At 36.4% G+C, this 27,856-nt stretch overlaps 1 protein-coding gene across 7 annotated transcripts in view; it reads left to right on the plus strand.

Annotated features, from left to right (window-relative positions):
• The window catches only part of ACAP2 (ArfGAP with coiled-coil, ankyrin repeat and PH domains 2), a 128,470-nt gene that overhangs the window by 52,506 nt on the left and 48,108 nt on the right, over positions 1-27,856 (plus strand). For all 7 annotated transcript variants that reach the window (XM_038583230.1, XM_038583229.1, XM_038583224.1 and 4 more), the window contains exons 3-6: positions 359-478; positions 1,271-1,324; positions 23,683-23,741; positions 24,841-25,024. In XM_038583230.1, coding sequence (XP_038439158.1) covers positions 359-478; positions 1,271-1,324; positions 23,683-23,741; positions 24,841-25,024 — 417 coding nt within the window. The remainder of the gene's footprint in view (positions 1-358; positions 479-1,270; positions 1,325-23,682; positions 23,742-24,840; positions 25,025-27,856) is intronic.

Below are 27,856 nucleotides of genomic sequence, written 5' to 3' on the forward strand. Positions count from 1 at the left end.
AAAGGCAGGCGCCAAACCGCTGCGCCATCCAGGGATCCCCCCTGTTTTTCTTCTAAGAGGGGCTTAATAAATTTTTATGGAGTTAATTTATGGGATCAAATTTGACTTAATAAAATGATTTATTGTTGTTACCATATAGCCTCTGGGTTCCAAAGGGTCAACTTTTTTTTCAGTACAAGCCTCCTATGAATTTGCTTTGTAAGTCAGAGTTAAAAAGAACAATTTTCAGTTAGTCTTTTTCGGCCTTATTGATGAACCATTATTTATCTTATCTAGGCTAACTTGTAGCTGTTGCTAGCACTTGTTCAACTAATTTGTATAATTATTTTCAATCTGGTGTAATGATTTTCTTTTTCAGCTTGTGAAACTTTGTATTGCAATGATTGATACCGGAAAGGCCTTCTGTGTTGCAAATAAACAGTTCATGAATGGGATTCGAGACCTGGCACAGTATTCTAGTAATGATGCTGTAGTTGAGGTTAGTATTTCTAAAATTATTAATATGATAAGTTTAACAAACTATTAAAGAACTATGCATCCATCTACCTTATTAGTAGTTATAATGGTCCTTAAATTTGCAAATAAAAAAAGCTGTGACCTACTGGTATTGTATAATCCTGTTTTCTAGCATAGTTAGAAATTGATGGTTGATTTGCATTGTGAATATAGGTTTACTTCTGCCAAGTGAGCTGAATCATCTACAAGAGGACATGAGGAGGGAGAGAAGGATTATACTTATTAGTAGGAGCTTTTAGGGCAAGCAGAGAGCATTTGAATCTTAATAGTATCTAACTGTATGTATGGGGCTGCCTAGGAAAGTTCTTATCAGGTAGCTATGCTGGGTTAACTTAGACCCTTTGTTATATTATGTGGTATTATGATATTTCTTCCATGAGGGAATAATATCTGGTTAGGTAATGGATGTACTTTGATGTTTCTTTGATTCACAGATTCCTAAGTGGGCACTGATATACTCAGTTTTACCTTTAGGTTTATATGTACCATTATTATTTGTTAGCCTACTGCTATTGATATGACAATACTAATTCTTTGACTATTCTGGGGTTTTATGTTACCTACCACATGTACACTTGTCCTCTTTGTAGAGCATGACCATGAAGTAATGCCATGAAATCATCCTCGGAAGTAAATGTTATTATTGTTTACATTGTAACTTGATCTTTCTGTTAGAAATGCTGAAGTAACATTTTTGTGACCTATTTTAGTGGTTCTTTAATGACCTGTTTTTCTTTTGGTTTCTTTCTCTTAGACAAGTTTGACCAAGTTTTCTGACAGTCTTCAAGAAATGATAAATTTTCACACAGTAAGTGTCAATAAGTAGGTGTTACTATGACCATGTAAATATTTAGTACTTTCATTGAGTGGCAGCATTTTATAAAATTACTTAAGTTGTAATTCAGTTACTTTGATTTGCCAGCTTTTTAGTTGGGGAATTAAAATGTGTGTATGTGTGTGTATGAGAGAAAGAGATATTTTATTTCTCATTCTAATATAGTGAAATTAGTATCAATGAAGTATATACCCATAAAAATTAATTCTTGGTTTTAGTTGTATCTTTGTATTTTTTTTAAAGGTCTATTTATTTATTCATGAGACACACACACAGAGAGAGAGAGAGAGAGAAGTGGAGACATAGGTAGAGGGAGAAGCAGGCTCCTTGCAGGGAGCCCAATGTGGGACTCCAGAATCACGCCCTGGGCTGAAGGCAGCAGCCCAACTGCTGAGCCACCCAGGCGTCCCAATCTTTGTGGGTTTTTAAGGAATTATTTTGAGAATGAAGAAGTAAAGCCATTATTCTAAATTTAGCTATTTCTTTTAAGATACTTACAAATTGGGCAGCCCCGGTGGCACAGCGGTTTGGCACCGCCTGCAGCCTGGGGTGCGATCCTGGAGACCCGGGATCGAGTCCCACATCAGGCTCCCTGCATGGAGCCTGCTTCTCCCTCTGCCTGTGTCTCTGCCTCTCTCTCTCTGTGTCTATGAATAAATAAATAAAATCTTAAAAAAAAAAGATACTTAAAAATTTATCCCCTTTGTCTAATCAGTTGCTAGTATTAAAGACTGCTGTATTCTTTGAGCTATTTATATGTGCATTTAAGATTTGAGGGCTTTTATCCTTTAAGAATGAGGGATGTATACTACCTTTAAAATGTCAGTAAATTTCCTTATAAATTGTGTAATAAAAGTTTACTAAAAATGTGATAGCTTGTAAGTTATATACTTCTTTAAAAATTTTTTTTATTGAGGTATAATTGACATCATAATAGTTTCTTTTTTTTAATTTTTTTTTAAATTTTTATTTATTTATGATAGTCACAGAGACAGAGACAGAGAGAGAGAGAGAGAGAGGCAGAGACACAGGCAGAGGGAGAAGCAGGCTCCATGCACCGGGAGCCTGACGTGGGATTCGATCCTGGGTCTCCAGGATCGCGCCCTGGGCCAAAGGCAGGCGCCAAACCGCTGCGCCACCCAGGGATCCCGACATCATAATAGTTTCATGTATACAGTGATTCTCTGTAAGGATTCTACATTTGCATATTTGCAAAATGATCACTACATTAAATTCCAGTTAACATGTGTCACCATATATAGCCATACATTTTTTTTCTTGTGATGGGAACTTTCAAGACCCACTCTTTTACCTACTTTAAACATATGCAGTACAGTATTTTTTTTTAAGATTTTGTTTATTCATTTATTTGATTGAGAGAGAGCAGGGAAAGGAGCAGAAGGAGAGGGACAAGCAGACTCTACACTGAGCTCAGAACCAGATGCGAGATCACGACCTGAGCTGAAATCAAAAGTTGGCTACTTAACTGACTAAGCCATCCAGGCACCCCTGCGTTACAGTATTATTACTGTAGTCCTCATGCTGTGCATTACGTTCCCACAACATATTAACTAGAAATTTACACCTTTTGACCCCTACGTCTGCCTCAGGCAGCCACTAGACCCATCTGTTCTCTATATCCTTAAGCTTATTTTTTGTTATTATTTTTAAAATTTTACATCTGAGTGGAGTTGTACAGTATTTATCCTTTTCTGTCTGATATATTTCACTTATCATAATGCCTGCAGGGTCCATCCATCTTGCTGCAAATGGCAGGAGTTCATTATTTTTTTTTTATAGCTGAATAGTATTCCATCGTAGGTGTATGTGTACATATACATACATTTATCTATCCATCTTTGTATCTGTATCTTCTTTATTCATTCATCCATTTATGGACATTTAGGTTGTTTCTATGTCCTGGCTATTGTAAATAGCGCTGCTGTGAACATGGGGATGGAGATACCTTCTCAAGTTAGTGTTTTCACTTTCTTCCGATAATACTCAGAAGTGGAATTGCTGGATTATAGTGGTTTTAAGTTTAATTTTTTGAGGAACCTCCATACTGTTTTCCATAATGGCTACACCAATTTGCATTGTTACCAACAGTGCACAAGGTTTCCCTTTTCTCTGTTTCCTCACCAATATTTGTTATTTCTTATCTTTTTGATAATAGCCATTCTAACAGGTGTGAGAGGATGTTTAATTGCATTTTGATTTACATTTCCCTGATGATCAGTGATGTGGAACATCTTTTCATGTATCAGGCATCTGCATGGTTTTTTTTTTTTTTTGAAAACATGTCTATTCAGATCTTCTGCCCATTTTTTAATCAGTTTTTTTTTTTTTTTTGGCTCTTGAGTTGAATTTTTTTGTTTTGTTTTGCTTTTGATGTTAACCCCATATCAGGTATATGATTTACAAATATTTTCTGCCATTCTGTAAGTTGCTTTTTCATTTTGTTGCTGGGTTCCTTTGTAGTGTGGAAACTTTTTAGTTTGATGTAGTTCTCATTTGTTTATTTTTGCTTTTGTTGCCTTTGTTTTGGTGTTAAATCCAAAAAAATCATTGTCAAGACTTATGTTAAGGAACTTACTGCCTATGTTTTCTTCTAAAAGTTTTATGGGTTCTGATCTTACATATAAGTCTTTAGTCCAGTTTGAGTTAATTTTTGTGTTATATGCTTTTTAAAATTTTTAAAAAAGATTTTACTTATTTATTCATGAGAGACATGGAAAGAGAGGCAAAGACATAGGCAGAGAGAGAAGCAGGCTCCTCGCAGGAAGCCCAGTGTGGGACTCGATCCCAGGACCCCAGATCATGCCCTCAGCCGAAGGCAAGTGTTCAACCACTGAGCCACCCGGGTGTCCCGTGTCACATGCTTCTTATAATTTTTAAAAAAGCTTAAAATATATGGCTGTCATATAATTATTTGGTGTTTTAAAAATTTATTAGCAGCTGTTTAGAACAAGAATATCAACGCTTAATATTTATAAAATTTGCTGATTTTTGGTTCTTAGTTTATTTGATTTTCTTTTTTTGTTTTTTAGTCAACAAATTAAGGATAAAGTTATCTGATAATATGTACTTTAACTGTACTTCAAATTTTATCTATACAAAAATTAGCATGTACAAATAAATGCTTCAGTTCCTGACTTCAGTTCTTTTGAATATTCCAGGTGTGGAATTACTGGTTCATATGGTACTTCTATACTAATTCCTTTTTGAGGAACCACTAAGCTATTTTTCACAGAACCTGTGCCATTTTACATTCTACTAACAATGTATGAATGTTCCAGTTTTTCACATCCTTATCAACATTTATTATTTTCCATTTTTTTGGTCATAGCTATCTATCCTAGTAGGTATGAAGTAGCGTCTCACTGTGGTTTTGATTTGTGTTTCTCTGATGCTTAATGCAGTTGAGCATGTTTTCATATATTTATTGGCTGTTTGTGTATCTCTTGTCATTGTTATCGTTGTTGACCATTCAACTCTTTTGCCCATTTTTAAATTGGAATTTTAAAAATTGAATTCTTTGTATTTTGTATATTCAACTCTTATCAGATAAATGATACATAAATATTTTCTCCCATTCTAGGTCTTTTCACTTTTTTGATAAAGTCCTTTGATACACAAAAGTAAATTACAAAAGTAAATTTTTTTTTTTTTTTTTTTTTTTTTTTTTTACAAAAGTAAATTTTGATGAAATTCAATTTATCTATTTTTTTCTTCTGTTACTTCTGCTTTTGGGGTCATATCCAAAATCCAGCGGTGCCTGGGTGGCTCAGTATTTAGGTGTCTGCCTTCGGCTCAGGTCATGATCCGCAGATTCTGGGATTGAACCCCACAATGGGCTCCGTGCTCGTTGGGGAGTCTACTCTGCTTCTCCTTCTTCCTCTGCCTGCTACTCTCCCTGCTTGTGATCGTTCTTACTCTCTGTCAAATAAATGAAATCTAAAAAAAAAAAAAAAAAAAAAAAAATCCATTGCCAAATCCCAGATCATGAAGATTTATTTATGTATTTTCTTCAGAGTTTTATGGTTTTAGCTCTAATCTTTTGCACCAGTTTGTTTTTTTGATGACTTCTTAATCTCTTTTTACCTTCTAGTGGATTTAGATACCAGCATATAGTCTGTCTGATTTCTTTTTAAATCAAGTGATTGTTTGTATTTAAACTTCTTTAAAAATTTAATATAGTGAGAATTAATTTGGGGTGATAAAAGCTATTGATTTGAAATTAACATGAAAGGTTAAATGTTTTGTTCACAATATGGTGTCTTTTGAAATAGTCTTGTTTCTGATATTTTCTTTAAATCAGTGTAAGTGTTAGGGTGCCTGGGTGCTTAGTTCAGTGTCTGCCTTAGGCTCAGGTCCTAGGATCTCAGGGTCCCAGGATCAAGCCTCACATTGGGCTCCATGCTCAGCAGAGAGTCTGCTTCTCCCTCTCTGTCTGCTCCTCTCTCTGCTCATGTTCTCTGTCTCTCTCAAATAAATAAATAAAATCTTAAAATCAATGTTAAGTCTTAAATTATTGCTTTACATAAGAATACCTTACTCTTTGTTATAGTTTTATATGTGAAAAGTTAATGGTTACGGTAAACACTTGGTAAATAAATTGTTTAAATGTGTATTACATTGAAGCTTTTTTTGTCAAGAAATCTTCAAAGTATTTTAATAATCACTTTCATTTTTCAGTTTTCTGTTTCATATAAAGGGAATAATAAAATTTGCCCTGCCTATATGTAAGGGTGTTATGAGGAACACAGTATGTGAAAGTAGACTCTGGAGAGGGATACTCCTTTCTTTACTGTGTCAGTTGGCATAGATTCAGGAAAACAGAAACCACTTAGGATATTTCTGGGAGATTTTAATGCAGTGAATTGGTTACAAAAGTGTTGGAAGGGCTGGAGGAATAAAAAGTAGTTAAGGTGATGCCACCTAGAGATAAGTAAATATGGGAAGGAGTTAATGCACCTGGGGCTGGAGAAACAAGGGGGAAAGTGGTGTCGGCCAGAGCTGCTAAGGATTGCACGGTTGAGAATACGGTCACTGCTACCTGGCCAGGGGGCCGGGAGCTTGCCTTCTTGTGGCTGCCTGCAGGGCCAAAGGAGCCCGCAGTCCATTGAAGCTGCCCAGATGGGTCACCAGTGCCGCTCAAAGTTGGTGTGGCCCACAGCTGGTCGCTGATGGCTGTGTCGGAACGGAAACAGAAAAGCCAGTGGCTTCCTCTGTGCCCTGCTCTTGGTCTAACATTGGCTTCCACTGGCAGAACCTAACCTCTTTGTACGCAAGGAGGCCTAGGAAGTATCCTTCACAGGTTTCCAGCACCCAGCCCATGGGAGGGTGATGCAGCGGTGAAAACCAGCAATTAACCAGCACACCAGCCATAAAGGCTATAATTTGAAAATATTTTTGGCAGGCATGAGCATTCTGTGTCTTTTCCAGACAAATCTAGTTTTCACCTTCACAGGACGTAACAGGAAGGATCTGGAGTTGGGTGGGAGGGTCATGGCAGGGTAGGGGGACGGCTGTTTTCCAATCTTGGCTTTAATACTAAGAACCGGTTGCACTGAGGAAAAAAATATTTTTTTTGGCAGGCAAATTATTGTGCAACTTAATGATTTTTATCCTTAAAACTTCTTGTATGACTTTTCTTCTTTCCTATCCTCCATATCCAACATATTAGCAGAATACGCCCTAACAATGGTCTCCCTGCCGCCTCCAAGTCTGAACTACTACCATCTCTTGTTGAGGCTTATATCATAGCTTCCCGGCTTGTGTTTCTGATTCTTTTCTTACCCTTCTATAAGGAGCTCTGTATACAGCAGCCGGGGAAGAACTCTTGTTTTATTTTGTCTTACTTATTTGGGAGAGAGCATGATTGCGGGGGAGGGTGGCTAGGGACAGAGGGAAAGAAAAAATCTAAGCAAGCTTCACGTTCCACACAGAGCCCAGTGCAGGGCTCGATCTCACAACCCTGAGACCATGATCCCAGTCAAAATCAAGAGTCAGTTGCTTAACCAACTGAGCTACCCAGGGACCCTGCCAGGAAGAACTTTAAAAATAAAAATTAACTTATAGTATTCCATTGTTCTAGCTTCCCATCACTCTCAGAGTAAAATCCTAACCGTGGTCTACCAAGCTCTGTGATCAGACTTTTGCTGCTAACTCCCTGATCTCATCTCTGCTCTCTTAGCTCTAGCTACTTGGACTCTTTGTTGTTCGTTAACACATCAGAGTAGTTTTCATCTTAGGACCTTTGCACTTGCTGTCTGTTCTGTGCAGAATATTCTTCCTTCATGTCTATGTGTGGCTATTTTCCTTACAATATTCCTTCTCTTCCTACGGATCTCCTTTACTTTATTTAGGTCACAACCTCTCAGAGAAACCTTCCTTGGCCATGCTGTGGTCACTTTATGTTGTTTTACCCTGCCTTACACACACACACACACACACACACACACACACGTGAGGATACACACGCACACACAGATGATGTACAAATGTGTGGTTTGCTTCTTAAATGTATGTATGTACTTCATTTATTGTGTCCTCTAAGTTCCATGACTGCAGGCACTTTGTTGTATTAATTTCTGCTACTACCACCTAGAACATTCTTGGTAGAAAGTACAGGATGCCTGGTAGCTCACTGATTGAGTGTCTGCCTTTGGCTCAGGTCCTGATCCCCTGGTCCCAGGATCGAGTCCCACATCGGGCTCCCTGCAGGGAGCCTGCCTCTCCCTCTGCCTGTGTCTCTGCCTCTCTCTGTGTCTCTCTTGAATAAATAAAATCTTCAAAAAAAAAAAGAGAAAGTAGTTACTCAGGGCAGAGTTGAGGAAACTGAGGTTATGAACTTAGTAAAACTCTTTTATTTTTTTATTTTATTTTTTTTAAAGATTTTATTGATTTATTCATGAGAGATACAGAGAGAGAGAGAGAGAGAAAGAGAGAGAAGCAGAGACACAGGCAGAGGGAGAAGCAGGCTCCATGCAGGGAGCCCAACGTGGGACTCGATCCTGGGACTCCAGGATCACGCCCTGGGTTGAAGGCAGATGCTAAACGGCTGAGCCACCCAGGGATCCCTGAAAACTCTTTTAAGTGTTTTTTAAAAAATCATTACATGAATAAAAATTTGTTGAATCAGTGACAGCACACACTAGGAAGATAATTAATGCAATGTTTAAAAATTTTTTCTTTTATTATTTCTGGCACTTGAAAAACTTCAGAATCTGTTTTGACTGTAAATTTATGTTGCTTTAAAAATAATTTGCAAAAGGGGAGCCTGGGTGGCTCGATCAGTTAGGCATCTGCTTTCAGCTCAGGTAGTGATCTTGGGGTCCTAAGATCGAGCTCCATATTGGGCTCCCTGCTCTGTGGGGAGCCTGCTTCTTCCTCTCCCTCTGCCTGCCACTCAGTCTGCTTGTGCTCTGTCAAATAAAATCTTAAAAAAAAAATAAAATGCAAACCAACAGGAGATTACTTTGCGTGTCTTAGAGGTCTTAAGACAATAGGTTAGTGAGCTTGTGTGTGTTTATATGTATACTATATATGTATATATAGAAAACTCTTTGATACTACACTCAGATGTTCAGTGCCTTTCTAATTTTATTTGCATATTTTCCAGAAATTTTCCTACTATTAGATACAAGTATGAAATTGTAAGCCTTTTCTGTTTACTTTCTTTTAATTTCCTTTCCTTTTATAAAGTTGTTACGCTGTCTGCTCTATCTGGCCTTTTTATTTCTTGTTAACAAGTACTTTTATTTTTTCCCAGGAGGAGTGACTTGTATGTACTTGTGTCAGAGTTCTTATATTTGAGGCAAAGATTCTTCATCATAATACTGCATACTTCACTTTAACTAGAATATGGACAAGGATGACACATCTCTTTTTTACTATAATATCCCTAATACTTGCCTAATTCTTATCATAGGGAAGTCATTCAGTTTTTCTGAGCTTTATGTTTCTCCTCTATAAAATGAATGGACTTTACTAGATGACTTTTAGTTATAAACATTCTAAGATTATAAAGCATTACTTATTATAAGATTTAAGTATGATCTCAGAACCATTTGGTAAAGTGTGGGAAATGCCTACATACATGAAATGCTTTATTTTAGTACCATTCTCTACAATGAATTTTAATTACATAGCATTATAGGGTGAGGAAGTTTTATAGGATAAAACAAACTGCTTTCCTAAAATGTAATAATCACTGGAATCTGTGTACATTCCAAAGCAGACTTTGTAACGCTTAAGTTTTGGTGTATCACTTTGTGTCAGGATAAAAAGCTGGGTATTCTATGGATGTCATTTATGAATAGCATTATGAGTTTAAATAAATGTTTGAAATAATAGAGCCATTTGGGTTTTTAGCCAAGTAAGATTAAACATAGATTGGAATGAGATTATCTGGTCATTTAAACAATTATTTGGATTCTTTTGTGGTTTATTTCTTCTGTAAAAATGGATATTGGTGTTCCTTATAGAATGAGAATTTCCTAGGGTTGCTCTTTAACTCACGTCTTTGTAAGATACCAACTCATGACTTTTCCAGAGCAGGTCATGTGTGTTACATTCTATTATGTACTGGAGTTAGCTTGAATACTAACTTGTTTTTCTGGAACATAGAGATTTCTGTAATTTTACTGATGACTCTCTTGGATTCTAATTTGCTATTGATGTAAGGAACTTGAATATCTATTTTACTATTTGCTGAATGAAGCTTTTAGGTTGAATTGCTGCATAAATTCTATAAAATGTGTAATCCCTTTGCTTTGTTTTTTTTATAAGTTTGGGTTTCCATATTATAATTCACTCTCATTCACTCAATAGATGATTTCATGAAACTGTCCTGTCCTATCTGGGTGTTGATGAAAAATGTTTAGATTTTTATTTTTATTTTATTTTATTTTTTAAAATTTTTATTTATTTATGATAGTCACACACACACACACACAGAGAGAGAGAGAGAGAGAGAGGCAGAGAGACAGGCAGAGGGAGAAGCAGGCTCCATGCACCAGGAGCCCGACGTGGGACTCGATCCCAGATCTCCAGGATCGCACCCTGGGCCAAAGGCCGGCGTCAAACCGCTGCACCACCCAGGGATCCTTGTTTAGATTTTTAAAATTAAATTATGTTAAAATACTAACATATTTAATATGTCACTCCCTGAGCAGAAGGCAGAAGTTCAACTGCTGAGCCACCCAGGCATCTCTGTAACTAGTTTCTTAATCTGATATTGTTGTGACTAATCTCATAAAATAACTTTGTTTCTTATTTTGTGTTTACAGAAGTTTAGAGTACAAATATTTTTCTGTGTGTTATGTGTTGAAGTCCTGTATGGGTTGCTTCTACCATTGATTCATTTAGTAACTTTGATATAAAAAGATAGGTCAAAGGAGGAGAATTTGGACCATTGTGTTTGTATTCTGACTGTAATGACTTTTTAGCACTATTTATTGAAAAGTTGGTTCATTATGGCGGGCAAACAACAATCAGTAAAATAGCTATTTAAGTATGAAAATGAACCAATATATGTTTTAAGATTCAGAAATTGATATGTGTGTGTATATTTTTCTACATTCTTAAAACGTTTAAAAATATGTTGAAAGATAATAAAATGAAACCTTTAATAAATAAAATAGGAAATATGAATTCATTTTAGTTAATGCAATAAATGTTACCCTCAAAGTGTTTTTAAGTCTGCAAATGCCCACAATCCCATCTAAGTGATTATGTGCATTTATTTGTTTCAAGTTTTTATTTAAATTCCAGTTAGTTAACATATAGTGTAATATTAGTTTCAGGAGTGGAATTTAGTGATTCATCACTTGTATATAACACCCAGTGCTCATCATAAAGATTATGTGTTCTTAATTTCATCTTGAGAAATAAATGTTTTTTAATAATTAAAAATAAAACAGTGAAATTTCATCAGGAGTCAGAGTTTGGCTAATTAACATAAAAATCCAATAATAATAAATATCAAGAAGTAACTGAAATAAATAATTGTATTCTAATAGAAATACCTCATAACAAATGATGATATGAAAGAAACAGTCATACATACCTTCTTAGTGGGAAAAATGTGAAAAAGAACTAATAGCAAACATTTGTGAAAATAAAAGCCAAAGAAAGATGAAATATTTTAACAGTGGGTACAAATCAAAGAAGTGATGACAAGCTGTGACTAAAATAGTTTTGGATGATTCAAATGGTAACCCAGGGGAAAGTTATGTAATTTTGTTAAAAAGTAGTTACTGCATTTAAATACTTTACAGAGCAAAGCAGAGAAATAATATTAAAATCTATTTTTAGCAAAAAAATATAATTTTAGCAGTTGGTAATTTCTGAATGATTGTACCAAATAGTTTACAATTTATTGACTCACTATGAAAACTTATAAACACTAGGGCACCTGGGTGGCTTAAGTTTAAGTGTCTGATTCTTGATTTCAGCGAGGTCATGAGCTCAGGGTTGTGAGATTAAGCTCGGTGTTGGGCTCTGTGCTGACTGTGGAACCTGTTAAAATTCTCTCTCTTCCTCTCACTCTTCTTGTCCCTTTCCCCTCCCTCTCTTAAAAAAAACGGCCCCCCAATACCATTATAAACACTAATATCTTATGTATGACTGTTGACATCTTATTTATCTCTGGCTGTTTAACAACTACCCCAAAATGTAGTGACTTAAACCAACTACTGTCATGTGTTTGAGTAGGCCTTGGAGGGTAGGGGGGCAGCTTGTCTCTACTTCAGTTGGTGTTGGCTGAGTGGCTTGTGTGTGGCTGGAGGATCCAACATATTTGGTACATCAGCTGGGGTGGCTAGTATGTCTGGAGTTGGCCAGGCTTCTGTCCGTCCATCCTTCCTTCCTTCCTTCCTTTTATTCATTTATTCATTAGAGACAGAGAGAGAGAGATTGAGAGTGAGGCAGAGACACAGGCAGAGGGAGAAGCAGGCTCCATGCAAGGAGCCTGACGTGGGACTTGATCCTGGGACTCCAAGATCACATCCTGGGTTGAAGGCAGGCGCCAAGCCACTGAGCCACCGAGGGATCCCCATCTCCTGTCCTTTCTAGTCTTTTTTCTGGAGCTTTTCTCTTAAAATGTGCTCTCTCTCCATCAGGGTAGTCAGACTTAATATGATGGCTGGCTTTCAAGTGGGTGAAATCAATAGGTGTAAGACTTCTTAAGGCCTAGGTCTGGAAATCACACAGGATCACTTCTGCTTCTTTTGGTCAAAGCAAGACACAGGGCTACCTCAGATTCAAGGAAAAGGGAAATAAACTCTACATTTTGGCGGGAGAGTGCCATGCACATGGAAGAATGAGAGGAATTGTTGGTGGCCATCTATGTATACTGTCTACTCTATCTTTGAACACACCAGTAGTGTGTGCCATGACCCAAGTGTTTGGAACCTTTACAGTAGAATATTTGACCCCTTCCCCAGAGATTTCAATTTATGTCATCTAGAGTATAGCATCAGAATTTAAAAATTTCTGTAAGTGATTCTGACATGTAGTTAAGTTTGAGAACCACTACTTTAAATCAGTGATTCTCAAACTGTGATTCATGGACTAATAGCTTCAACATCACTTGGGGATTCAGCAGTTCTGGAGTGGGTGGAAGGGAGCCAGCAATCCGTGTTTGAACAAGCCTTCTAGGCAATTCTGAGGTACCATAAAATTTGAGAACCACTGTTTAGAGCAGGGGCTGGCCACTTGTGTTTGAAGGTCAAAACTAGCTCATCATCCTCCTTTTGCATATAAAGTTTCATTTATATGCAACACATTCTGTTTTTCTGTATTGTATACAGCTACTTTGCACTACAAAAAGAGTAGTTGTGAGAGAGACCACATGGCCCACAAGCCTAAAATACTGTCCAGTCCTTTACAGAAAAAAATTGTGCTGACCTCTGCTCTAAAGAAGTACTTTATTTTTTGTGTACTTCCAGGGACTGTATCTGTCACGACACTTACTGAAGAGAGACCTTTTTCTGCTTTAGTAGAAGCGATTTAAAGACTAGCTACCTTGATGAAGTTTTCTCAGTGGAGTGGTAGTGGGTGAAATCTGCAAGGCTGCAATCCAGACTAGCTAATACCAGAATCTCTGGAAATAGGAACCAGGCATCAGTAATTTTCAAAGGTCTCCAGGTCATTCCAGTGTGCAGCCTAGTTTGAGAAATAATGCAGTGCTTCCCCCAAACAGACTACTTGGAAGTCTTGGTAAATGAGGACTCTGATTCTGAGTCTGGCTTGGTTTTGGAAATTCTCCTTTTCTAACAAGCACCCAGGTGATATGAATAATGCGGGTTCACACCTGGGGAACTTTAAATTTACTGATTCTTGAGTCTCCCCAGTGTTTCTGATTATCAGCATTAGGGTATTTAAAAGTTCCCTAGGACATCCTAATGTGCAACCAATTTAACCCCTGGATTAGAGCAATTTGTCTCAATCTTTAAGTAATAGGATCACCTAGCAAACTTAATAAAAATACAGAAGTGCGCAGCCCCGGTGGCTCAGTGGTTTAGCGCCGCCTTTGGCCCAGGGCATGATCCTGGAGACCCGGGATTGAGTCCCACATTGGGCTCCCTGCATGGAGCCTGCTTCTGCCTGTGTCTCTGCCTCTCTCTCATTCTCTCTCTCTCTCTATGTGTCTCATGAATAAATAAATAAAACCTTTAAAAATAAAAATACAGAAGTGTGTGTGGTGTTTTTTTTTTTTTTTTTTTTTTTTTTTTTTTAGTAGGGAATGGTATTGGGAGGGAGGGGCAGAGGGAGAGAATCTTAAGCAAACTCAGTGTCAAGCTGGAGGTGGGGTTCCATCTCCCTATTTGACATCATGACCTGAGTTGAAAGGGTTGAAATCAAGAGTGGGATACCCAACTGACTGAGCCACCCAGGTGCCCCAGGGATTCTTTCTTTCTTCAACAAGTTTGGATCTTGGTATTTTCTCTTAGCTTTACAGGTGATTTTCATACTTAAGCTAGTGAAGAATCAATGCTTTAGAGGAATGAAGGGAGAAAGAAGAATTTAGAGAAATGGATAGATCAGGACAGGCAGAGAATGTAGAAAAGAGAAACAAATAATAAACAATCATTTGTATATTGGGGCCTGTTCTGATGATAGCAAAGAAGAGTCCTCTTGATTTATTATTGGCCTGTTTATTACAGTCCTAGTGAGATTAATGAAAAGATTCATTGAGTCTAGGGGTGCCTGGGTGGCCCAGTGGGTTAAGCATCCAACACTTGATTTTGGCTAGGGTTGTAGGATTGAACTAGGAGTCTGCTTGAGACCCTCTCCCTCTCCTTCTCTATCATACTCACTCATGATCTTTCTCTCAAGTAAATAAGTAAAATAAGTAAATCTTTAAAAAAAATTCAATGAGTCCACAGCCATAGCTTCTATATAGATTTTGGAAAGGACAGGAATGATTGTGTCCTGTAGAATTATAGAAGAGGGTACTATGGTAGCTGAATAATGTTTGAATGGATGACAAAGACTTTAAACTACAAAATTTATACTTTGAGCCATTGGGACCTAAGTGGTAGGAGCTGGAAACTTTTCAATGTCAACTATGGATGTGTAGTCTTCTTCCACTAACCTTCCTAGAATACTGTTTGCCATGTGTAAAGTGCATCTCAGCTTTCATCCTTTCCTGAAAGCAGGTGAAATAGTGTTGTTTTAACTGGATTCAGACATGAATGGGGAATAAATGCGAGTATAAGCCATTGGTTTTAAAGATTTATTTATTTATTTTAGAGAGAGAGAGAGAGTGAGAGAGAACAAGTGAGGGACGGGGAGAGGGAGAGAGAGAGAATCCTCGAGCAGAGTCTCCACTAAGTGCAGAACCTAATGTGGAGCTTGATCCCATGACCCTAAGATCATGACCTGAACTGAAATGAAGAGTCTGCTGCTTAACCTACTGAGGCACCCAAGCACCCCAAAGCCATTGGTTTTAAACAGCTATATGTTGTTTGTGCACCATAGTCCGATCCTTTTTCATTTTTTAAAAAAGATTTTATTTATTTGAGAGAGGGGGAAAGGGAAGGAGCTGAGGGAGAGGGACTGGTGGACTCTGCCAGAGCTCAGAGCCTGAGGCAGGGCTTGATCTGACAACCTGAGATCACGACCTGAGCTGAAATCGAGAGTTCTATTTAAACAACTGAGTCATCCAGGTGCCCCAAAGCCATTGGTTTATTTTTATTTTTATTTTTATTTATTTAAAGATTTTTAAAATTTATTTATTCATGAGAGAGACACACACACACAGAGGCAGAGACACAGGCAGAGGGAGAAGCAGGCTCCATGCAGGGAGCCCGACGTGGGACTCAGTCCTGGGTCTCCAGGATCAGGCCCGGGCTGAAGGTTCTGCTAAACCGCTGAGCCACCAGGCAGGGCTGCCCAAGCCATTGGTTTCAAACGGCTGTACATTTTCTGTACACTAAAGTCAGATCCTTTGTATAATTAACAGGTTAAATAATGTATTGTTGATTATTTGTTTTATGTACATGTTGCTAGGAATAATACTGTTAATTTCCAGAAATGGAACTGAACCTTAGCTTTTGTGTTGGTGGCTTCCCTCACCCTCCGAATCTCCCACTGTGGCTTTATTACACTATTCCAGGTTTTGTGATATAGAAACAAAAGAGAAGACCCGAGATGTATTCAGTTCTGAGGATAAAACCATATTTTTTTGGTCTAAAGCCTAGGTAAAGTTTTTGGGTGGTCCTGAGCACTTTAGATGAGATCTGGATCAGAATCTGCAACTAGTGAAGATAGTAGAAGGCAACACAAGGGAAATGGGGAAATCAGATAAAAGGTGAAAACTTAGGAAAGAGTCTTACAAACTTTATTTGGTAGCTGGCTTCCAGGAACACCCACAAGGCTACTTTTATTTCATTCTCTAGTTCTCTGTAGAGCTTTTTATGTTCTGCATATGAAAAGGACTGCTGTGAATTCAGCCTCAGGCAGAGTACAGGTTAGTGACTAGGAAATGGGACCAACGGGCAGCCCTGTGGAGAAGTTCTCCACAGGAAGATACAGTAGTTAGCTGGAGGTGACCAGGTGGCATGCCACTGGCCAGTAGGAGACCGCTCTTTACTCAGGTGCTTTTGCATTAACACTGTACTTTTCGCTGTAATAGAGGTGTTGAAGATATGTTGCCTAGATAATTGGCAGATTCCTAAAATACTTCTTATCCTTTTCAAATGTATTTAAATTTAGTTTAGGGTAATGCTGTGTCTTCAAGGATGTAGATGGTAATGTTTCTATGGTTGTAAAACAATGACAGTGCTACAGGAAAACATTGTGTTTTTTCTCTCTGGAATACATTAATTTTTTAGACAGCGTTATTGAGGAATAATTTATATAAACAGCGTATTAAAGTACAATTTTGTACATGTTGACATATATAAACCTCCATGTCACCTGAATGAACAAAGTTTTCCTTTGCCACTTTGTGATTCTCATTTCTAGTCATTCGCTGATCTGCTTTCTATCATTATTGATTAGTTTGGATTTTCTATACTTAAATGTATAGAAATGGAATCATTGTATTTTGAGTCAATAGTGTTATGTTAATCATTAATCCATTCTGTTTTATTGCTTAATAGTTTTTACATTGTATGGATATATCATAATTTTCATTTGCCTGTTGATGGATATATTAATTATCTATTGCTATATAGTGGATTACCCCAAAATTTAGTGGTTTAAAACAATAAACATTTATCATCATGGTTTCTGGGCCAGGAGTTTTTAGAGAGGCATAGCTGGGTTGCTCTGACTTGCTGTTAGGGTGTTGGCTGGGCCCCAGTCAGTTGAAAACTTTACTGGGGCTGGAGGATCCAATTCCAAATAGGGCCATGCACATGGCTCTTGGATTCAGGCAGGCCTCAGTTCCTCCCAAGGAGCCTCCTCCCTGGGCTGCCTGAGTGTCCCTGCTACCTGCAGTGTGGTTACTCCTTAACAAGTGATCCAAGAGCAAGGGCAAAGAGAAAGCTGCAATACTTTTCATGACTTAGTCTTAGAAGTCACACATTGTCACTTCCTCCATATTACCATTTGGTAGAAGTAAGACACTATATGATCAGCCTATTCTCAAGGTGAAAGCATCAGACTCTACTTCTGAAGGGAAGAGTGTTAAAAAATTTGTGGACATTATTTTAAAGCCACCACAAGGAACATTTGAGTTGTTTCTGGGTTTAGGCTATTACAAAATAAGGCTGCTTATAAAAATATATGTAAAGTTTATATAGATATATGCATTTATTTCTTCTGTAAATAGCTAGGAGTAGAATGGCTAATTCATAAGGTAGGATTATGTTTAACTTTTTACAAAACTTTGTAAAGTGAAGACTCTACAAAGAAAAAACATCGCTAAGAAAAATTAAGGGAAGAAAAAAACTTATTTTATTATTGTTGTTTATAATAATAATGTTAATATTGTTTCCTGTGTTAAAGTTCTAAAAAGTTTTAACTTCTTCAAAGAAATTAAAGAAAACCTCCCCAAATTTGGAAATTGTTTTCCAAAGTTGGTTATATATTTTACAGCAGCCAGGTATGAGAGTTCTACTTGCTTCAGATGATCAACAACTCTTGGTATGGTCACTTTAAAAAAATTTATTGTAGTGGGACACTTGGGTGGCTCAGTGGTTGAATGTCTGCCTTCAGCTCAGGGCGTGATCCTGGGGTCCTGGGATCAAGTCCACATCGGGCTCCCTGCAGGGAGCCTGCTTCTCCCCCTGCCTGTGTCTGTGCCTCTGTCTCTGTGTCTCTCATGAATGAATAAATAAAATTTTTAAAAAGTAATAAAAAAATAAAAATTGATCATAGTTTTAATTTTCCTAATGACTAATGATGCTGAGCATTTTTAAAAAGATTTAAATTAAAAGATTTATTAGAGAGAGAAAGAAAGCAGAGAGAGTAAATGAGTTGGTGGGGGCAGAGGGAGAGGGAGAAGCAGACTCCCTGCTGAGTAGGTAGGGTCAGGTGGGGACTCCATCCCTGAATTCTAGCGTCTCTGGGATCATGACCCTAGCCCAAGGCAGACTTTTGAGCCACGCAGATGGCCTACTGAGCATCTTTTTTTGTGTTTATTTTCCATCAGCATATCTTTGGTGAAATGTCAGATATGTTGCTCACTAAAATTTTTTGGATATTTAAAATCTTACTACTTAGTTGTAAGAGTTCTTTCTATATTCCAGATGTGTCTTTTGGATAATTGTTTTGCAGATACTTTCTCCCAGGTTTTGGCTTGTTTTTCACTTTTATAACAGTATCTTTTAAAGAGCAATATTTTAAATTTTGATTGTCAATTTATCATTTTCTTTTATAGTTTTCTTTTTGTGTTCCACCAAGAAATGTTTGCCTAGTTTATTCTGTGTTTAGATTTGTGATCCATTCTGAGTAAATATTTCTGTATGTTGCATGGTGGAAGGGTCAAATTTTATTATTTTTTTGAGCATATGGCTTGTCTGTTGTTTGTTCTAACATCATTTGCTCAAAAAATTATCTTTCCCATATTGGCACCTTTCGAAGGCAGCTATGCTCATCAGTATACCACCAGCACCACAGTGTTGGTACCTTTTGTCTAAAAAAAGCGTGTGGGTCATTTTTGGGTTCTGTTTTGTTTCACTGATCTTTTGCCTGTCTGTTCTAATACTACAATAGCCTCGATTACCGTAGCTTTCATAGTATGAGTCCTAAAGTCAGGTAGTGTTAACTATTCCAGCTTTGTTCCTTCTTTTCAAAATTGGCTGGGCTATAGAACACCTAGAAGGTTTTTTACATTTTGGTATAAATTTTAGAATCAGATTTTCACCTTCTAGAGAAAATCTTTTTTTTTTTTTTTTTTTTTTTTTTTTTTTTTTTTTTTTAGAGAAAATCTTACTGGGATTTAGAGTGGTATTGCATTGGATGTATAGATCAATATGGTGAAAATTGACATCGTATTAATACTGAGTCTTGAAACCATGAACACAGTATATCTGCATTTAAGTTTTCTTTAATTTCTCTTGGTAATGTTTTGTAGTCCTAACTGTAGAAGTCTTATGTATCTTTTGTCAAATGTATCCCTAAGCATTTCCTATTTTTTGATGCTATTGTAAATGATATTTTTTAAAGTTCAGTTTCTAATTAGTTGTTACTGGTATATAGACATAGCACTGATTTATGTATATTGACTTTTTTTCCTGAGGCCTTGCTAAATACCAACAGTCTGCTAGACTGTACTAGTTCCAGTAGAGTTTTCTGTAAATTTCGTAGTATTATCTATGTAGCAAATCATATCATCTGTGGATAAAGAGTTTTATATTCTTCCTTTTTAGTATTTTCAATTTTCTTGCTTGATTGCACTGCTAGGATTCCTAGTACTATGTTGAATAGAAATAATGACATTCTTGCCTTATTCTTGATCATTGCTGATAAGAAGCTTTTCACCACTAAATATGTTAGGTTTCTCATATGTGCCTTTTATTAGTTTAAGGAAGTTCCCTTCTATTCTTGGATTCCTGAGAATTTTTTTTTTTTTTCAGGAACGGATGTTGGATTTTGTCAAATACTTTTTTGTCTCTGTTGAGATAGTCATATAGTTTCTTTGTTTGAATTTGTTAACAGGGTAAATTATAGTCATTAATTTTTGAATTTAGTTAAATCAATCTTGCATTTCCAGAATAAATCCCAATTAGTTATGATATGTTGTCCTTTTTATATGTTGTTGTTGTTATATATCATTGTTATAAAGAATTTTTGCATCTGTGTTCATGCGGGGTATTGAGGGCTCCCTTATCTCCATATCCTCACCAACACTTCTTGTCTTCTTGGTACTAGCCATTCTGACTTGTGTGAGGTGAGAGCTCATTGTGCTTTTGATTTGTATTTCCCTGATGATGAATGATGTTGAGCTTCTTTTCATGTGTTTGTTGGCCATTTGTGTGTATTCTTTGGAAGAATGTCTACCTAGGCTCTCTGCCAGTTTTTAAACCAGATTGTTTTGTGTATGAGTTCTTTTTTTTTTTTTTTTAAAGATTTTATTTATTTATTTGAGTGAAAGTGAGAGCAGCAGAGATCACAGAGGGAGAATGAAAAGGAGAAGCAGACTCCCTATTGCTGGGGAGTCCAATACGGGGCTCGATCCCAGAACCCAGAGACCATGACCTGAGTTGAAGGCAGATGCTTGACTGAGCCACCCAGGCTCCCTTGTGTAGGAGTTCTTCATGTATTTTGAGTATTAACCCCTTATCAGATATATCATTTGCAAATTTCTTTTCCCATTCAGTATATTGCCATTTTTTTAAATTGATGGTTTCCTTTACTGTTCGAAAGCTTTTTAGTTTGATGTAGTCCCGTTGTTTATTTTTCTTTTGTTTCCCTTTCCTGGAGAGAGAAATTGAGAAAAATATTACTAAGGCCAATATCCAAGAATTTACTGTCTATGTATTTTTTGGATATTTATGGTTTCGGGTGTCTCATTTAGGTTTTTAATCTACTTTGAGTTTATTTTTGTGTGTGGTGTAAGAAAGTGGTCCAGTTTCCTTCTTTTGCACATGGCTGTCCGTTTTCCCAACAGGATGTGTTGAAGAGACTGTTGTCCTTGCTGTACATTCTGCTTCCTTTGTTGTAGATTAGTTGAGTAGGAGTTTATTTCTGGGCTCTTTGTTCTGTTCCACTGATATCTGTGTTTGTTTTTGTGCTAGTACCATACTGTGTTGATATTTTGTAGTGTAGTTTGAAATCTAGGGATTGTGATGCCTCCAATTTTGTTCTTCTTTTGCAAGATTACTTTGGGTCTTTGAGGTCTTTTGTGGTTCCATACAAATTTTAGGATTTTTAATCCTAATTCTATGATAAATACTATAAATTAGCTTTATGAATTTTGACAGACTCATACGATTGGATCTCTATATCACTATCTATATGCATGACAGTTTCAGCAACCCTAAAAATACCCTTATGTTACTCCTTTGTTAGTACTCTTCTACACTCCTTGACCACTAGAAATTACTGATTCATTCTTCATCTGTATAGTTTTATCTTTTCCCAAGTGTGATATAGATGGAATCATATGGCTTGTATTGTAGCCTTTTGAAGATGACTTGTTTTAGTTAGTTAAATCCATTGAGATTCATCTATGTTGTATGTATTAATAATAATAATATTAATAATAATAATTAATAAAACGGTTGTTCCTTTTTATTGCTGAGCAGTATTCCATGATGGATGTACCATAGTCTATTTCTTCAAGGACATTTGGATTCTTTCCAGTTTTTGGCAATTAGGAACGGAAGTGCTATAAATATTTGCATACTGATTTTGGTGTAAACCTAAGTTTTTCTTCTGGGGCAAGTACCTACAGTGGGTTTGCTAGGTTTTATGTAAGTGTAGCTTTAATTTTATAGGATATGGGAGTTTTTTTTTTTTTTAAGACTTTCTTTATTCATGAGAGACACAAAGAGAGAGACAGAGACATAGGCAGAGGGAGGAGCAGGCTCCATGCAAGGAGCCAGATGTGGGATTCGATCCCAGGATCCTGGGGTCATGCCCTGAGCCAAAGGCAGACACCCAGTTGCTGAGCCACCTAGGCGTCCCTGCCACCCAGGCATCCCAGATATGGGAGGTTTTTAACTATAGATTCTATTTCTTTAATTCTGTTTAGGTTATTGATTTCTTATTGAGTGAGCTTTGGTAGTGTTTGTTTTTCAAAGAATTAACCCATCTCGGTTGAATTTATAGGCATTAAAATTATTCTTCAATTCCTTTGATTATCCTTTTTAATATTTGTAGACTATGTGGTGTTGTTATCTCTCTACTTCTTGATATTTGAAGTGTTTTTGTTGTTGTTGTTGTTTTAGTGTTTTGGGGAGGGACAGATGGAGGAGGAGGGAGAGAATCTCTAGAGGCTCCATACCCAGCATGGAGCCAGGGATCTCACAACCCTGAGATCATGACCTGAGCCAAAATCAAGAGTTAGACACTTAACTGACTGAGCTTGAAGTTTGTGTTTTAAAAGTTTTCCTTGGTCGCTTTGACGGTAGGTTTATCAACTTTAAAGATCTTTTGAAAGAACTAGCTTATGGTTTTGTTGAGTTTTGGTTACTGATTTTGTTTTCTGTTTAGCTGACTTCCAGTCTTCTTTCTTTTCTTCTTCTTTTTTTTTTAAAGATTTTATTTATTTATTCGTGAGAGACAGAGAGAGAGAGAGAGGCAGAGACACAGGCAGAGGGAGAAGCAGGCTCCATACAGGGAGCCCGACGTGGGACTCGATCCTGGGTCTCCAGGGTCAGGCCCTGGGCTGAAGGCAGTGCTAAAAGCTAAACTGCTGAGCCACTCAGGCTGCCCCCACTCTTCTTTATTATTTCCTTCTGCTAATTTAGATTTAAAACTTTGGGTTTAACATATTACAAAAAACCATTTTTTTTTCTCTCTGGAAGTAAATTGTCAGATTTTTGAATCCTGTAATACTCAATTCAGGTGGTGTGTGTGTGTGTGTGTGTGTGTGTGTGGTGTTGGTATCTAGGCAAGAACATGACACTTTGCTAGTAGCAAGATTTCAGAGACAACGATATTGGTACTGTTTTTAATGAGGACATAGGAGTTTCTTTTTGTTTTGAATATTGATTTTTGTCTGTTCATCTGACATCTGTTTCAAACTCTGAAGAGTATCTGTAAATTATGAAAATAGTCAGAATTTCCATGACAAGCCCAGTGAAATTTCCTACACATGGAGCTCCTAGAGTTTAATATGTGGAATTATTTAACTGGGGCAAAATATTGTCACGAAGAATAAAATTGTATTCTTGTTTTCCAGTCTTAGCAGTCATGGAAACTAAAGGACTATATCACGTTTACTTGAATTAAGAATGTAAAATATTTAAATCCCTAGGTCTTCCCAAATGAGTAACCTCTAACTAAGATATAAGGCGGTTCTGGAGTAGTTTTTACTTGATGTGTTTTGATATGTTAAAGTAAAGAAATTTCTGTAGTAAATGAAGTAGAATTTGTATTACTCTTTCAGGTTGTTTTTCAAGGCTTGAATTAAAATCGAGAAAATAATTGCTCTGTTGTTTGAACATTCTATTTAAATGGTAATGCAGGTTTGATTTTCCCTGTAATTAGAAATAAAATTATTTTTTAGCCAGATGGAATTGGCTTGAACATCAGTTTCAGTTTCTTTTTTGAAATGCTTATTTTTTATGTAGTTTTCAATAAGAAATAGAAGTGTTATTAGAATTGGGGTACTGGTGGAAGGATGTGTTATTTATCAACCTACGTGAAAATTATTTTTTGTTTACTTCTCTGATTGTTTTATGTTACATTTTATCTTTTAGATCCTATTTGATCAAACTCAGAGATCAATTAAAGCACAGCTTCAGAACTTTGTTAAAGAGTAAGTCAATTGCAGTGAAGAGAAAAGCAACCAATTAATGATCACATCTGGGAGTTGGTATCTTTTGAGAGGAATTTTATGGGTTATGATTTATTGAAAATATTGGAGTTTTTGTTTGAAATTTTGGTTTGTGAAGTGTATATTGCATTTCTTCCTGAATTACTATGTAAGGGAATCAGATTTTGTGCCTTTCAGGGAATCATTTATACTATGAAATTTGTATTAGGATACATAACTACGATTGTTATAGATTAAAAAATAAAATAAATTAATTACCTTTCAAAATCAAAGCAGACTCCAAAAGTGGTTGAAAATACTATTTCTTATTATAGTGGACGCTAAGTTTTCCATTGTCTCAATATGATATTTTCTTTGAAGAGAAGATAATAGAATGTTTGAGAATGAATCATGAAAGTGCATGCTTTTTGCAACATGTGAGCCTTTTGTGTCACATTCATCCCATCTTATACGTGAAATAAAATTAAACTAGAAATAAAAACATCTGAACTTTCCAGAGAGGAACATTTTCCTTTCCCACATTGATAATTCAGTTTTTCTCTTTTAATTCCTGACTGAGGAATATATAAAACTACAGATAAAGTTGCTTATGATGCAGTATTCATGATAAATTACAGATGTTATAAGCTATAAAAAAAGGCACATCTCATGAACATAACACACTGCTGTTTAGTAGGTTAGAATTTGTTGTCCCGTTAGTGATGTGTCAGAGATTCTTTCCAAATAATAGACTAACATTCAGAATCTCCTTCTAGAGTGTATACATGAAAATTTATGGCTTCTTACAAAGGGTTTAAAGTCTTTATCAGGTCTACTTTATTATTATTATTATTAAGGTACTTAACTAAGATGACTAATGAATTAAGGATTTCAGATTTTCAGAATACTGAAATGGAAACCATTACCCTTTATGTGTTTACAGTTCTTTGACCAAAGATTATATGTGTGTTTTAAGAATATATTCATGCCCTTAAGCCCAATAATTTCCCTCAACAACAACAAAAAATGATATTTCTTAAAGTATGGTTTGTAGCTCAGCCATAGTAAGATTTATGGAAGTTTTATTATTTTCATTTTTTAGAGATCTTAGAAAATTCAAAGATGCCAAGAAGCAATTTGAAAAAGTCAGTGAGGAAAAGGAAAATGCATTAGTAAAAAATGCTCAAGTACAAAGAAACAAACAGCACGAAGTTGAAGAGGCCACGAACATTCTGACAGCAACAAGAAAATGTTTTCGACATATAGCCCTCGACTACGTACTTCAGGTATATTTATTATATGTTTTCCAAAAATACTTAACTAAACATGTCATTACTTTTGAATTATTTTACTGAAAAGACTAATGCTGTTTCTTTGAGTTTAAAATTAGGCCATCATCTTTTATGAAGGTTTTTCACTTGTCTGTGTATCTGTGTATGTACATATATATGTGTATACATGTGTCTACCTTTGGTTCTGATTTCTTCCCCTTTTCATTTCACATGATACTTTCTCCCATTTTTAAATGTTGTAAAAAGCATTTTTAATTGCTGTATTTCATTCTGTGGAGTGGCTGTGTTAATTTAATTAATACTGATTATCAGACATAGTGTTGCCAGTTTCTACTGGCAATAGTGAAAATACTTTACAATAATTGTAAATGATAATGACATCTTTCTTTATAAATCTTTTGCCACATTTCTGATTATTTCTTTAGAGTAGATTTTTAGAGGTACCAAGGTATATCATATTGCCAAATGAAAAAATTTCTAGAAATAGTGTTCTCATATTTGCTTTACATGCTGGTTTTTTTTTTTTTTAAAGATTTTATTTATTTATGCATGAGAGACACAGAGAGAGAGAGGCAGAGACACAGGCAGAGGGAGAAGCAGGCTCCATGCAGGGAGCCCGACATGGGACTCGATCCCCGGTCTCCAGGATCAGGCCCTGGGCCAAAGGCAGGCACTAAACCGCTGAGCCACCGGGACTGCCCCTACATGCTGTTTTTTAAAACTAGAGATCAGTATCTGTTGAGTTGCCTGCAGATCTTCTGGTCTTCTGTATAATTGAAATCAGTTTGAATATGATAGGTCTCCAAAGGGATTCAAGAGACATGAAAAGTGAAGGAACACATAAGTTATTTCACGTATACTTGATGTGTTCCTATATCAGGATTTGAAAAACTTTAAAGTTTAGGGGAAGTTTGTCTAAGTCTCCTTTTACAAAGCGGCAGTAAACTCCCCAGAGATTGTTGACTTAATAGCAATTACAGATCATTTCTTTAAAAAAATACATAAATAACCATATACAAATTAGTGATTAAAAACTACTTGGGTAACTTTGCAAAACGGTAGAAAGTGATTTTTTATTTTTTAAGTTTCTATTCAGTAAGTGGGAAGTTAAATTTTAAAAAATGAAGGACATTCCATTTATTAATGAGAGTCTTGTAGAATGGAATGGTCTGTGTTTCCTAGCTATCTCCCATTCACTCCACTTCCTACAGTGGTGTGAGTACTGTCTTCCTATCCCATTCCACTGAAATAGCTCATGCTAAGGTCTTACTCATTAGATACAATTTAATTTTTAACCCATTTTACTATTGTGTTTCACTTTTCAGTGGTAGACCACTCTCTCTTTCTTGAAATACACTTTTGTCTTGATTTATCTCAAACCAGTTTTAGGTTGCATTAACTTGTATTAAGCTTCTATTTTCTTATCTTTCATTAACTTTTGTTTCTTTTCAGTTTCCATGTTGGCTTCTCTCCTTTGTCCAACTTTCCAACTGCTTTTTCAGTGTTTCCTCTTTGGTCTTATTCTTTTTCTGATCTTTTGAATTCCCTGACAGTCTCATGTCCTTAGCTTGAATTACTGTCATGTATAGATGAGAGAATCTATTTTTCTCAGACATCTCTCTTTTTGTATCCACAACTGAAAATTGTCTTGTTCCAAATGGCTTCTTTCTGCCTTTCCCTAACTGAATGGCGACACCTCTCACTGAATCCTAGAAATCCACAAAGAGAATTGCATCAGATAATCTCATTCTCAGCTGCTGTATCAGAACTGCCTTAAAAAGTTCTGTGTACTGGGGCACCTGAGTGGCTCAGTTGGTTGAGCATCTGACTCTTGATTTCAGCTCGGGTCATGATCACAGGGTCATGAGGTGGAGCCCTGAGTCAGGCTCTGCCCTGGGTATGGTGTTTGCTTGGGATTCTCTCTCCCTCTGTGATCCACACCCCCACTGCCTGCTGGTGCACTCTCCCGCCCTCCTAAAAAAAAAAAAAGTTCTGTGTACTCTTAAGTCTGCTCTTTCTTACCCCTGCTGCAGCACTAACACCGGTCTGTATTGTTTCCTGCCCTCTTACCAATTTGTTCTGTTCTGTGGTCAGTTACACAAGTTTCTCTGGGCAAAGTGAATCATTCTTGCTTCTGCTTCCTCTGTTTTGTCATAACATTATCACACACATTGTTATTAAAGCAGTCACATTTATTGCAATTATTTATCTATATGTCTTTTCTATAGGTTATATCCCTTCCCTTAGTCCAGTGGTTGAAAAATAAATTATCCATTTCCTCTGATGTCCATCCAACAGTTTTACGTTAGGACCTGCACGTCCCCCAGAACCATTATCTTGTTTGATTTTTCTGATGAGAACTCTTGTGTCTGTTCAAACTGTTGTTTGAATAATAGGTTATCCGCAGCCTCTACTTTTACTTAGAGCATTTGAAAGTTAATATTTTAGTTCTCAAAACTGAATAGGCCTTGAAACAGACATACAAAGGAAGTTAGTGCTTCCTTAGGCATAGTTATTTGGCTTTTTCTTGGTATGTTTTTAGTTTTCTGATCAGTGCTTTAAATTATCTTATAAAACAACAGGCCAAATATTCAATGGGAAGAACATATCGAAAAGGAAAATACTCTGTAATCTTTGGACAATATTAGCAAAAAATGAATGACTTTTTTTGCATAAACATCTAATTTCATTAAGTTGATCTATGAGACAAAAATAAAATATTTGCTAGGGATTTCTAGAGTTGGGAGAGATATGCCACAAAGGCAACTTTTATAATTTACTGGTCTTTCAGTAAGTTCAGTCTAATTAAAATATTATTTAATGTCT

This window comes from Canis lupus, chromosome 33 (assembly GCF_011100685.1).
Source record: "Canis lupus familiaris isolate Mischka breed German Shepherd chromosome 33, alternate assembly UU_Cfam_GSD_1.0, whole genome shotgun sequence".
NCBI classification, from domain to species: Eukaryota; Metazoa; Chordata; class Mammalia; order Carnivora; family Canidae; genus Canis; species Canis lupus.